The 13,391-nt window shown below is 36.9% G+C and overlaps 1 protein-coding gene across 4 annotated transcripts in view; it reads right to left on the bottom strand.

Moving 5' to 3' along the window:
* The window catches only part of ANAPC10 (anaphase promoting complex subunit 10), a 141,154-nt gene that overhangs the window by 92,578 nt on the left and 35,185 nt on the right, over positions 1-13,391 (bottom strand). For all 4 annotated transcript variants that reach the window (XR_008200815.1, XR_008200814.1, XM_052654792.1 and 1 more), the window contains exon 4: positions 13,111-13,231. Coding sequence is in view for 2 of the 4 variants with exons in the window: in XM_052654792.1 (XP_052510752.1) it covers positions 13,111-13,231 (121 nt within the window). In the remaining 2 variants the exon portion in view is untranslated. The remainder of the gene's footprint in view (positions 1-13,110; positions 13,232-13,391) is intronic.

Here is a 13,391-nt window from a genome sequence, read left to right as displayed (position 1 = left end):
TCCTGAAAGATGATGCTGTGAAAGTGCTGCACTCAATATGCCAGCAAATTTGGACAACTCAGCAGTGGCCACAGGACTGGAAAAGGTCAGTTTTCATTCCAGTCCCAAAGAAAGGCAATGCCAAAGAATGCTCCAACTACCGCACAACTGCACTCATCTCACACGCGCGTAAAGTAATGCTCAAAATTCTCCAAGCCAGGCTTCAGCAATATGTGAACTGTGAACTTCCAGATGTTCAAGCTGGTTTTAGAAAAGGCAGAGGAACCAGAGATCAAATTGCCAACATCCACTGGATCATGGAAAAAGCAAGAGAGTTCCAGAAAAACATCTATTTCTGCTTTACTGATTATGCCAAAGCCTTTGACTGTGTGGATCACAATAAACTGTGGAAAATTCTGAGAGAGATGGGAATACCAGACCACCTGACCTGCCTCTTGAGAAACCTATATGCAGGTCAGGAAGCAACATTTAGAACTGGACATGGAACAACAGACTGGTTCCAAATAGGAAAAGGAGTACGTCAAGGCTGTATATTGTCACCCTGCTTATTTAATCTCTATGCAGAGTACATCATGAGAAACACTGGACTGGAAGAAACACAAGCTGGAATCAAGATTGCCGGGAGAAATATCAATAACCTCAGATATGCAGATGACACCACCCTTATGGCAGAAAGTGAAGAGGAACTAAAAAGCCTCTTGATGAAAGTGAAAGAGAAGAGTGAAAAAGTTGGCTTAAAGCTCAACATTCAGAAACGAAGATCATGGCTAGAGGTCCCATCACTTCATGGGAAATAGATGGGGAGACAGTGGAAACAGTGGCTGATTTTATTTTGGGGGGCTCCAAAATCACTGCAGATGGTGACTGCAGCCATGAAATTAAAAGACACTTACTCCTTGGAAGAAAAGCTATGACCAACCTAGATAGCATATTAAAAAGTAGAGACATCACTTTGCCAACAAAGGTTCAACTAGTCAAGGCTATGGTTTTTCCAGTAGTCATGTATGGATGTGAGAGTTGGACTGTAAAGAAAGCTGAGCGCCGAAGAATTGATGCTTTTGAACTGTGGTGTTGGAGAAGACTCTTGAGAGTCCCTTGGACTGCAAGGAGATCCAACCAGTCCATTCTGAAGGAGATCAGCCCTGGGATTTCTTTGGGAAGAATGATGCTAAAGCTGAAACTCCAGTACTTTGGCCACCTCATGTGAAGAGTTGACTCATTGGAAAAGATTCTGATGCTGGGAGGGATTGGGGGTAGGAGGAGAAGGGGACGACAGAGGATGAGATGGCTGGATGGTATCACCAACTCGATGGACATGAGTTTGGGTGAACTCCGGGAGTTGGTGACGGACAGGGAGGCCTGGCGTGCTGTGATTCATGGGGTCACAAAGAGTCGGAAATGACGAGTGACTGAACTGAACTGAAGTTTTCAACTCGTTTGAGTAAATTTCAAAGTGCAAGGCTGCTGGATCATATGGTACAAGTACATTTAGTTTTATAAGAAACCGCCAAACTGTCTTCCAACGTGAAAGCGAACATGGCTCAGTCGTGTCTGACTCCTTGTAACCCCAGGCTCCTCAGTCCATGGATTTCTCCAGGCAAAAATACTGGAGAGAGTAGCCACTCTCTTCTCCAGTGGCTCTTTCCAACCAGGAACTGAGCGCAGGTCTTCTGCATTGCAGGTGGACTCTTTACGGTCTGAGCCACCAGGGACATGGCTGCACTGTCTTGCCTTCCAACCAGCAGTGAGTGAGAGTTCCTTCTGCCCCACGTCCTTGTGAGGACTGGGTTCACTAAGTGCTCAGGACTCTTGCCATCCTAGTAAAATGTGTACTATCATCTCCTTTTAGTGTGCATGTCCCCGGTTACATATGATGCAGATCATGTTTTCATATGCTTAGATGCCATTCGTGTATCTTCTTTGGCGAGATGTTTGGTAAGCTCTTTGGCCTATTATTAAAATCAGGTTGTTTGTTTCCTTACTGAGTTTTTAAAGTTCTCTGTATATTTTGGATAACAGTGCTTTACGAGAAGTATCTTTTGCAAATATTTTCTCCCAGTCTGTGGCTTGTCTTCTCATTCTCTTAGCATTATATATTTCAATCTGAGGTATCTGTAACTATATGATAATTCTGTTCATTTGGTGGCAAAGAATGGGAACCTACAGATTATGTAAGATCCAGAATAAGAATTTATAATCTTCATTATCAAAAATAAGGCAGTAGCAATTTTACACAGCTATTTAAGAAACATCATATTAATTTAGAACAAGATAAGGCTTCAGACAATAAGAATTGTTAGATAGCTAACATCTAAACAATTTCCCTACTACTGTCTCAAAGTTACAGTATCATTCAGTCTGATTCTAGATCTTTTCTTATGAGAAGTACTTTGAAGGTCGCCTCTCCCCTACTTAATTAAGCACCAGAGACCAAGATTAGTTATGGACCATTTTAGCTAATTATCATTTTTAAGCTAATTACAAAGTAGACAATTTGTTCTGAAAATAGTACTGAGATAGTTGAACTACTGTTTCTGTTTTCCACCATCAACTATAATTGTAAATGTAAGAGGAAAGATACCCTGTCCCCAAAAATCTACAAATGCTTGTGGCCACAGAAGGGTTCCTACTCCAATATTCTCACTCTTTTATTCTTAAACTTGGAGGTTTTTTTCATTTCTCCTTAGGAATCTTATTCTCCAAATTACCCTGATTAAAGGTCTTTATAAAATCATTAAGCAAAAGCAATCAGCAAAAAGAAAAGCAAATATTTACAAACATGTATGCCAACAACGGGCTTCCCAGGTGGTGCCAGCAGTAAAGAACCTGCCTGCCAATGCAGGAAACCTAAGAGTTGCAGGTTCAATCCCTGCGTCAGGAAGATGCTCTGGAGGAGAACACAGCAACGCACTCCACTGTTCTTACCTGGAGGATCCCATGGACAGAGGAGACTGGTGGGCTACAGTTCACACACAACCGAAGTGACCTAACATGCACGCACACACGCCAAAAACTTTAGCATTACATGTATCAATAATTTTCAAGAGGATATACCAAGGGAGTAAACAATTTTTAAATACATTTTGAAAATCAATAATCAATCTATCCCACCACTTACTAATTAGTACTAACTAGTTCACTTCCTCAGGTACAGATTTCAATTTTTCTTTAAAACTTGATGAAATATCTTGGTAACTTGTAATCTAATGTGATTTTTTTTTTTTAAGGAAAAAAATGAAAGAAATACATAATGTTCGTTGGTTCCCAGCTAAAAACTGCTTTGTTGTGTGACCCTGGGCAGCTTACTTCACCTCGTGGTGTACTGCTTGTAAGTAATGGCATCGTACTTGGTAAGAAGCTGCTAACTGGTGGCCACATCCAGCAGTAAATATACCTTGTTTGCCCAGCATGTTTTAAAAATCGGGAAATTTCATATTCAAATCCAGATTTAGGATTTCTCTTTAAAAACTGCAAGACTGGCAACCCTGCACCTATATTCCCTGAGGTAAGAAAGGCTGCAACTGAGTTTGTTCAGCATCTGAGTTCCTAATGAACTAAATCACCTCTGAAGCCCCATGCAGTCCTCACGGTCTCATGTTGAGCGTGAGCCCTACAGCACAAGATCTACTTCGCCTCTCTAAGCCTCAGCTTGATTTGAACATGGGGATGATATCTGACCACCACGTGAGCTTCGGAGAGAAAAAACGTACTGTGACTGTGACTGCTTAGCACAGGGACGTGTGTAGGAAGTACTTAATGAACCACAAAGCTAACAATAAACACAAATAATAGTGAACACAACAACTCAAAAACGATTCTAGGATGGTCAATCCAATCTAAATCGAAACTGAGGGACTTCTCTGGTGGTCCAGAGGCTAAGACTCTGCACTCCCAATGCAAGGCGCCCGGGTTCAATCCCTGGTCAGGGAACTAGATCCCATATGCTGCAACTAAGAGTTTGCATTCCTCAACTAAGACCAGGAGCAGCAGATTTAAAAAAATAAATATTTAAAAAAAAATCAAAATTGATATGCCAATTCTTTTCTTCCAAATGCAACACTGGTCCTATAAAAAAATCAACTATTTGCCCTAATATTTGGAGAATATGAATTCTTCATTTAACACGTGTGAAATAAGAGGCTGACAAAAAAAAAAATGAAAGTCTCTGAGTAGGCTCACCTCAATTCAATATATATTTAAATTATGAAAAATATTTTCAGCAGGTATCTCTCAGCAAGAAACACTGCAGCTCTTTCTGTTGCTACTACTGTTCTGATCAGGGTCATTTTAGTAGCCAGAGATAAAAACTCAATCAAAAGTCTACAGGAAGCAGGAGATTATGGAAAAGTTTATATATACATGGGAAACCAGGAGAAAATAAACACCCAGGTATCAGAAAGGTCAGGAAATGAAAAATGCTGGGGCAGCAGCCACTTGTCCCACCCTACTTGTCTCTCTCCTGGTGTCTCTGTCCTTATACCCACTCCATTCATACGCCATCCTGCCCACTCCTGTACCTCACAGCTTATAATCTTCTAACTTCAAAGCTTCAGTGGTGCATGGCCCTTCACCTTACCCCTCCTTCTTCAAATTACTATGTTTTTCCATCAAGTCTTACTGCTAACTTGCCTGTTTCTTACAAGCCATCCTTTGGAGAGAGGCAAACAATTAAAAAATAGAACTATCATCTGATTCTGCGATTCCACTTCTGGATTTATACTCCAAAGAACTGAAAGTAGGGTTTCAAAGAAATATTTGCCCACCCGTGTTCAAAGCAGCATTATTCACAATAATCTCGAGGTAGAGGCAACTGAGTGTCCATTGTCAGGGGGATGGGTAAACATAACGTGGTCTATATATACAATGGAATATGACTTAGCCTTAGAAAGGAAAGGGGTCCTGTCACATGCTACAACTTGGATGAACCTTGAAGACATCGTGCTAGCTGAAGTATGCTAGTCACGAAACGACATAGACTGTATGACTTCACTCCTATGAGGTATCGAAGGCAGTCAAATTCAGAGACAGAGAGCAGACTGGTGGTTACTGGGGTCTGAGGGGAGGGAAATGACAAGGACTTGTTTTAATGGACACAGATTTTCAGTTTGGCAAGATGAAAACATTCTGGAGATCTGTTATATAGCAATGTGAATATACTTAACGCTACTGGACTATATACTTAAAAACGTTAAGATGACAAACTCTACGGGCTTATTTTTTTATCACAATTGAAACATTTTTTTTTTCCTGAGAAGGAATCGACTGGATTTATTTAGATAACCTTTTTGAAGTGAAGTATACAAACATAGGTCAGTGGCAAGTCTATGGACTGACTGCTGGTTTGACTTTTTTATTAAACTCTACTGTTTCCGACACCTGCTGGGTTTTCAGTCAGGTGCTCAGTCCTGGCTCATTCAGCTGCTCACACTCAGTAAGCGTTCTTTACATAACAGGGGTTGATAATCCATATCTCACTTTCATATTTGTAAGGAAAGCACATAATAAAGTGCACTTTATTGCATTTTTGTGTTACATCCTGCCATGCGTGTGTGTGTGTGAAGTCTCTTCAGTCGTGTCTCTTATGTCTCCTGCATTGGCAAGCAGGTTCTTTACCAGCAGCACCACCTGGGAAACCCACATCCTGCCATATGATTAAATAAAGTGAAAGTGTTAGTTGCTCGGCTGTGTCCAACTCTTTGCAACCCCGTGGACGGCAGCCCTCCGGGCTCCATGGGATTCTCCAGGCAAGAATACTGGAGTAGGTTGCCATTCCCTTCTCCAGGGAATCTTCCTGACCCAGGGATCAAACCCAGGTCTCCTGCATTGCAGGCAGATTCCTTACTGAGCCATCATGGAAGCCCAGGGTTAAATAAAGGGCTTTCTAATTCTGTTTTTTTGTTGTTGTTTTCTTTGCCCTTGACTGTTACTACTGTCACTCTGCCTAAAAAAATCTTTTTAAGTGCAGTTTTTCCATAACTGCTGTGAAAATGCTCTTGAAAAAAGCAACTATACAGCACAATGCTCTTGAAAGAAACCCCATCGACTTCACAGTTTCTTTCAAGTATGCATCAGCAGGACAAAACCTTCCAATTTAAAGACTTATGAAACAAGAACACCCATCAGAATCTTCTTAGCACAAATACTATGATAGGAAAACTTAGAATTCTTGCTACAAAAGCAAATTAATTTCATTAGTCTCCAATCTATTAATATAAATTTAGAAACTATCCCTCCAAAGAGTGACTAAACTACTTGCAAGAACTGCTTTAGTTCACAGCTGCATTAAATACATTGCCTATTACATGTCACACAGGCTTAGGAAGGAAACTCTTCAGTTCCTATCTAACTGAGTTCTTGACCATTATCAGTTCTGTGACATTATATTTTCTTGATTTTTATTTTCATCTCTGGCAGTTCCTCTCAGCATTTTTCATTGGATGACCTTTTACTACCCAATCCTTGAATATTGGCATTTCCCACAGTTTCAGCTCTGGTATTCTTTTCAACCATACACACTCCTTGAATGACATCGAAACTCACACCTAAGCTGATACTTACACATGGATGATTCCCAAACCTATACCTCTAACCTAGACTTTTTCCCTCGGGTTCAGCTTCATGGACCTGACTACCCACTGAAAAAGTCTTCCATCTGAAAAGATACAAGAAATCAGAGGCAAAATTAATCTCATTAGCTTAAACTTTCTCTCCATCCCCACCTCTACGGTCCTTACTCTATATTCCATTTCCAATTAAATCGCAATATTCAACCAGATGCCAGACATGAAAAGAATGCTAGATGTGCCGTTCTACCTACTTGAATCACCTGCGGATACTCCCAGGTAGCAATCATTCACAAGTCCTTTGCATTCTACTTCAAACACATCCCCTCCTCTTGGACCCAACCGCTCTCACCTTAGGTAAATCCTCGTAATTTGTACCCTGATCCCCTGGAGGAGGAAATGGAGACCCACCAGTTTTCTTGCCTGAAAAATCCCATGGACAGATGAGTCTGGTGGGCTACAGTTCAAAGGGTGGCAAAAGAGTTGGACGCGACTGAGCGAGTAAGCCTGCACTCACAGGACTACATGCCTGGTTTTCACATTGCTCCAGTCCCACCATAGCCAGGATTTCACTTTATCAGTGTTTCCTCATTTCAAGTCTAAGCTCCCTAGAAGTCTGACAGCAGGCACAATCTGACTTCACCCATATCATTTTCAGTGGAACAAATGTATTTACTCTACAAAAAAAGGTAAACTCCTTATGTACACAGGCCATTACCATCACAGTAAGTATGCTGAAAGAATAAACACTCCTCCCGTCTTTCCTGAGACGCCTCACACATACCCAGCTGTCGGGCATGCTAAACTCCCGGCAGTTCTGCCACCAGGCCAGACCTGCATGCCTGCATATCTTTGTATGGAGCCTTTATGTTGGAACAGCTCCGCTTTATCCTCCACCTGAGGAGGCTTCACATCTATCCTTCAGATTCAGTTGAACCATCACCTCTTTTAGAAAAAATGTTCAAACTATCATTATCATTAAATTAAAAAAACTTTAAACTATTGTGTTCTCATTCACGCTGCATGTATTTACTAAATTGTAATTGTTGATTTATTTGCCTGTCTCTTCCACCAGACTGCAAAGTGCTTGAAGGCAGAAATAGTGACTATCTCTGCTGTATCCCTTGTACCTAATACAGTGTCTGGCACTTAACAGCCTCTAAATAAATATTTACTCAACAAAGCATGAATCTGTCTTACGTGGGAATTGCCAGGCTATGCAAAAAATCTATAGTTTAAGTTTGTGGTCAAACAAAAAATAAGAGATACAAGAATGTTCCTCTCCTAAATATATATATACTATTCTATTCTGTAATATATTTTAGTTTCAAGATGAAACATATGCCAAATGCATAGTTATCTCAACTCCATTTTAGAAATAAGTAATGTATGCACTGATGATTATGAATATTTTTCATTATGTTCAGAAAGGGATAAAAGACAACACTATTTCAAAAAAACTGTGTGTACCACACCAAAATATTCTACACTCATTTCAAAATGTCCTAAAATTAGTTATAAAAACTGATTTTAAAATATATTTTCTTTCCAATTAGCTAAATTCAATAAAAACTATTTTTTCCAAAGGCTCAGTAAATTAAACACTGTCTTATCAAACCAAATTATGTCTGTAGATACTGCCTAAATCACTCTACTTTATATCAAGTTGTTTAAAATAGGCCTCTCATAAGAAAGTAAATAAAAGTAGATTTTAAGATCAATGGAGAGAGTCAGAGCCTTTGTCTGCATCTCCGCACTCTACCACACACATTAATGGAACGCAAATTATAATAGTAAATGTTATTTTAACAGAAGAGCTGACTTATTAACCACTTCTGTCAAAGTACCATATATGGACTCTCATAGCCATGCTACTGATTTAAGACACAAGGTAGACAGCCAAAATGCTCACCCACATGGAAGAAAAGGAAAATATCATTATGGCTCTCTTAACATTAAAGACTTGTTTCAAGCCTCCTCTTAAAAAAAGAAAAAAGAAAAAAACACTTGGTAAGAGCTTTATTATCTGAAGACAAAAGCAAGGCTTAAAATTCACTTAAGCACTCAATTTTGGGCTCTATCAGTACTTTATCCTCTTGTGGCTACAAATTTTAGAAGTAAAATACTAACAATGAACCAAAGAACAACTTTCACATATGCTGAAAACATCTGCTTAACCTTAAATTAGCAAGTTGTTTTTCATAAACTGTGTAGAAGTAATTTTGAGAGTTGCCACTATATGTCTAATAAACGACTTTCATTTTATATTTGAGAACAAAAATTCCTACAATAGCTTTTTTTATGGGAATGAGAATACACACAGAGATAAAAAGAGAACTGTCTTTAGTAATTTTTTAAAAAACCTTTTATCTTGTATTGGAGTATAGCCGATTAACAACGTTGTAATAGTTTCAGGTAAACAGCAAAGGGACTCAGCCATACATACACATGTATCTATTCGCCCAGTTAGAAAACTTAGATTTTAAATTTTCTTAGATTTTAGCTGGGGATGTATTCTAAAATGATCACATTTAATACATAGTAGTATTCTGGTTCCTCACACTAAACAACAAAAAATTTCCTTCTCACAGATTTTCCCTTCTGAGAGCAAAGAAAAAGAACAACATCAAACCAAAACATAATGCTAAAATATAAAGGATTTAAACAGTTAAAAAGAAACTATATCTTTATTTGAAAACATCTCTAGAATAACTTCCTGGAGAGCATGAACATGATTTCTTGCATAAAAGTAACAGAACTGAGATGAAATATATTGAAAAGATAATGACACAGACTCTGAAATGCTAAATTCTTACTTCCATATAGAAATAGTCTCTTCTGCAGAAGCAATCAATTATAAACATAAAATGTTCTTAGGCTGTTGGTTTCCAATCTGTGTAGGATACATAATTTTGAAAACAGGAAAGCAGAATGAGCAGCATAAATAAATTCAACTCTGGTACAAAAAATGTTCCAATTGGCCAAACCTAGAGTCAGTATCTTGCATCCATTAAACAGAAAGTCTAAACTTAATTTCTGTGTTAACTTTCTCTTCAGGAATACAGGTTAAAATATGCATTCTAGAATAGTAAAGGAAGGGCCTGATCTTTTTGCAGAGATTTTTCAACAGAGGAAACAAAGATCTACATATAACGACATACTTTATAACTGAGATGAAAGAAAATATATGCTAGAAAACTAGAAATCCTGGTTAAACAGGATGACCGATAAGTTTTTCTTACCCTGAGCTATAATTTTTTTCAAAGTTGCTATTTCAAATCAATAACAAAGCTACAGAAAATAGGCTTTAGAGTGTTTCAAGTAAACAAATCCATAATTTCTAGTAAAAAAGGAAAACCTATTAAAACACTCCAATACACACTACACCCTCCGGTGGGCAAGCATCCATGGAAAAATATAAAAAGATTTAGTTGGATTTTCCACTCAGTTAAATCAGTCCTATAACTAATAAAATGATGGTTCTAAAAACCTCATAAAAGTTCACACTATTTTAATCACTTGTCTTAGTATCTGAGTTAGAAAAAGCAAAGATTTTTTAAAAGTAAAAATTTAGATGTTATAGAAGAGTAACATTAAGAAAATAAAATATCCTTTGCTTATCTTTCCTTTAAAAACAAAGTGCTATCAAATTCTTAACTTCTTCAACTTACAAAAGAAAAAAGGTAAACAATAAATCACGTATAAAGATGTATAATTAAAGATAAAAGTATTCTTTATACTATGAGCTGCAAAGGCAGCACTAATATTTTAAAGCAAAATCCAAAAATTATGGTTCCTTAGCGAGAACTGTGGCAGAGAAACAGTATGTTCATTAAGTTTTTCAGGAAAACAACTTACATTATCACCTGGTAATATTTATTATTATTGGTCTCATGAGGCTATGTGGTCACTACACAGAAATATAAACACACTTAGAGACTATTTAAAAGAGCCCTTATTCTATATGGCTAATGTTTCATGACTTAAATGATATAATAAAAGCAAAGACTAGATTAAAAGTATTCTACAATGGTCCAAATATTCTTTAAAGTTTCTATAATTTACAAATACAAACATATATTTAACACATATCTAGAAATCAGACATGAAGACTACAGTTCCCAAAATGCATTAAAGAATTTTTTAATACACTCTTGAAAAAACGAGTGCAACTAGGACTACTTGAGGTATTCAACTTAATCTCTAAGTTTAGGAGAACAGCAATTAAAGGACAACAGTGACATCTAGTGGACGTTATAAATATATGCCATACATGCTGCTGCCGCTGCTGCTGCTGCTAAGTCGCTTCAGTCGTGTCCGACTCTGTACGACCCCATAGACGGCAGCCCACCAGGCTCCCCCGGCCCTGGGATTCTCCAGGCAAGAACACTGGAGTGGGTTGCCATTGCCTTCTCCAATGCATGCAAGTGAAAAGTGAAAGTGAAGTCGCTCAGTCATGTCCGACTCTTAGCGACCCCATGGACTGCAGCCTACCAGGCTCCTCCGCTCATGGGATTTTCCAGGCAAGAGTGCTGAATTGGGGTGCCATTGCCTTCTCCAAAATGCAAGCTAACATTATACAAATGTGCTTTGAACCCCAATTCTGACTACTTCATTTCCTTTTAGCAGTCTCTGTAACAATTCTGAGATAAGAAAAGTAGCAGTGTTCTAACAGGCTCTTTTTGGAGGATTCAACCATACATATCTTGGATCAAAACATTTTCTTCCTACTGTTTCACTTATTTCAACCTGTCTGAAGAACTGTATGACAAATCTTTAATTCTAAATCAAAACAAGCTGACTCTGCTCCCAAAGGCTTCTCAATGTGAGTGACCCAATCATGTGATAAATATAAAATGTTTAATAATTGAAGTATAAGAAGTAAATATCTCAAGGCTCTAAGCACTGTTAGTTACATGACTAACTGACTAATAAAAGTCTAGCAAATGGTCCAATATGACTATGATAATAAAATTTTTAATGATTCTGAATGAAAAAAGTAAAAATTGAAAAAAATTTAAATGAAGAAAATTCAGAACTGATCTATTTATGAATTTATTCAAGCACAGGAAGTACAAATTAACAGTATGGTCTATCAAGAGAAAACAAGAAATGTTTTTAAACTAGAATAAGACTACCTCTTTTATGGCAATTTTTCAAAACCAATTAGTCCTTGAGAAAATTTACAGAATTACTCTTTAAAAATAAAGGAAGATAACTTCAGAAGAAGACCAAGTATTCATCTCAAAAAGCAATGAATTTATTTCAAAGAAGATCAAACAACAATAATACCTGTGGACAATGTACTTACTTATTATTTGTTAATATATAAGCAAGATTCACAAGAGAAAAACACTGTGCTTAATGAGAAAACAATGAAAGTACATATGATTTTTATTAAGTATTCTACTACTAACTCGGGGAAGAAATATAAATGTAGATAGATCTAAATATAAACACCAAGTCAAATAAGAGTCCAGGCCACAATTTAACTAGAAATCTTTCTCAGAACCACCCAATTTAAAAGATTTTAATGACTATTTGAGCTCAAAGATTTTCTGAAAAGAAAAAATGCTAATAAGGGTCACAATTTTCCAAGTGTACATTTCAAAATCACTGAAAATATCTCTGGAATGTAAATATTTGGGGATTAATAAAATTCAGGTCACAAAAGCACGGTCCTATTGGCTTCAGAAAGTTGTCATAAGATAAATAAATTGTAGTTTATTCAAACAATGGATTACAACTCAGGAATCCAAAAAATTAAGTACTGATACATGCAACAACATGGATGAATGTCAAAAAAATTAGGCTGAGCGAAAGAATCTTCACATAAATGTATACTCTGTATGACTCCATTTATATGACGTTCTAGAAGAGGCAAAACTGATTTGTGGTATGAATGAATGAACAAAAAAATCCCAACAGTTGCCACTGAGGGTAAGACAGATATGGGGACTGACTAGAAAGAAATATGCGGGAATTTTCTGGGTAATGGAAAGTTCTATATCTTAACAGGAGTTGGGGCTATACAGATGTATTATACATTTGTCAAAACTCACCAAATAATATAATTAAGATCTGTGCAAAATTTACATAAATTTTACCTTAACAAATGAACCTTTAGAAATATTAACGACTCTAGTTATCATATACCATGCTAAAGTATTTGGAGTGACTACAACCTATTTTGAAATGCACATAAAAATTAGATAATGGACAGATTATAACAAAGCAAATATAGCAGAACACTAACAATTGTATAATCTAGAATATGAGTAAGAGTATGTTTGGGGTTCACTGTTTTGTTCTTTCAGCTTCTCTGTATATCTGAAATTTTCCGTAATAAAATACTGGAGAAAAAATACAGATGACAATCAGAATTCAGAAGAAAATGAAAAATATAAGAAATATAAAGTGTTTTCTAAAATATTAACACTTTCCCTTTTATAAATTAACATTTTAATCTGTTTAGTGTCAAAAGTGACCATCTTCTAAACAGCAAATGTTACTGGACAAAATATTTTTAAAAATTTTAAAGACATACCCGAATTTCTTGAAGGTTGTGAAAATTATTTCCTACTCTGACTGAGATCTTGCTTGGAGTGTAGCTTTCATCAGATTTGTAATCCGCATAAATACATAATGTCTTCACTGTTGTTTTTCTTCTAAAAGCAATAAAGTAAAAACAACATGCTTTAATCATGTGCAAAGATTATATCCCAAACATCTTATCTTCTGATTTTAAGTCATATTTTGCTAACATGAGTATCTGGATCAATGATTTCCATGTCCTTTAACAATAATAAAAATGAAGAACATGTCACA

This window comes from Budorcas taxicolor, chromosome 17 (genome assembly GCF_023091745.1).
Source record: "Budorcas taxicolor isolate Tak-1 chromosome 17, Takin1.1, whole genome shotgun sequence".
NCBI classification, from domain to species: Eukaryota; Metazoa; Chordata; class Mammalia; order Artiodactyla; family Bovidae; genus Budorcas; species Budorcas taxicolor.
The sequence above is the reverse complement of the archived record's forward strand: the minus strand, read 5'-3'. Positions and strand labels throughout refer to the sequence as shown.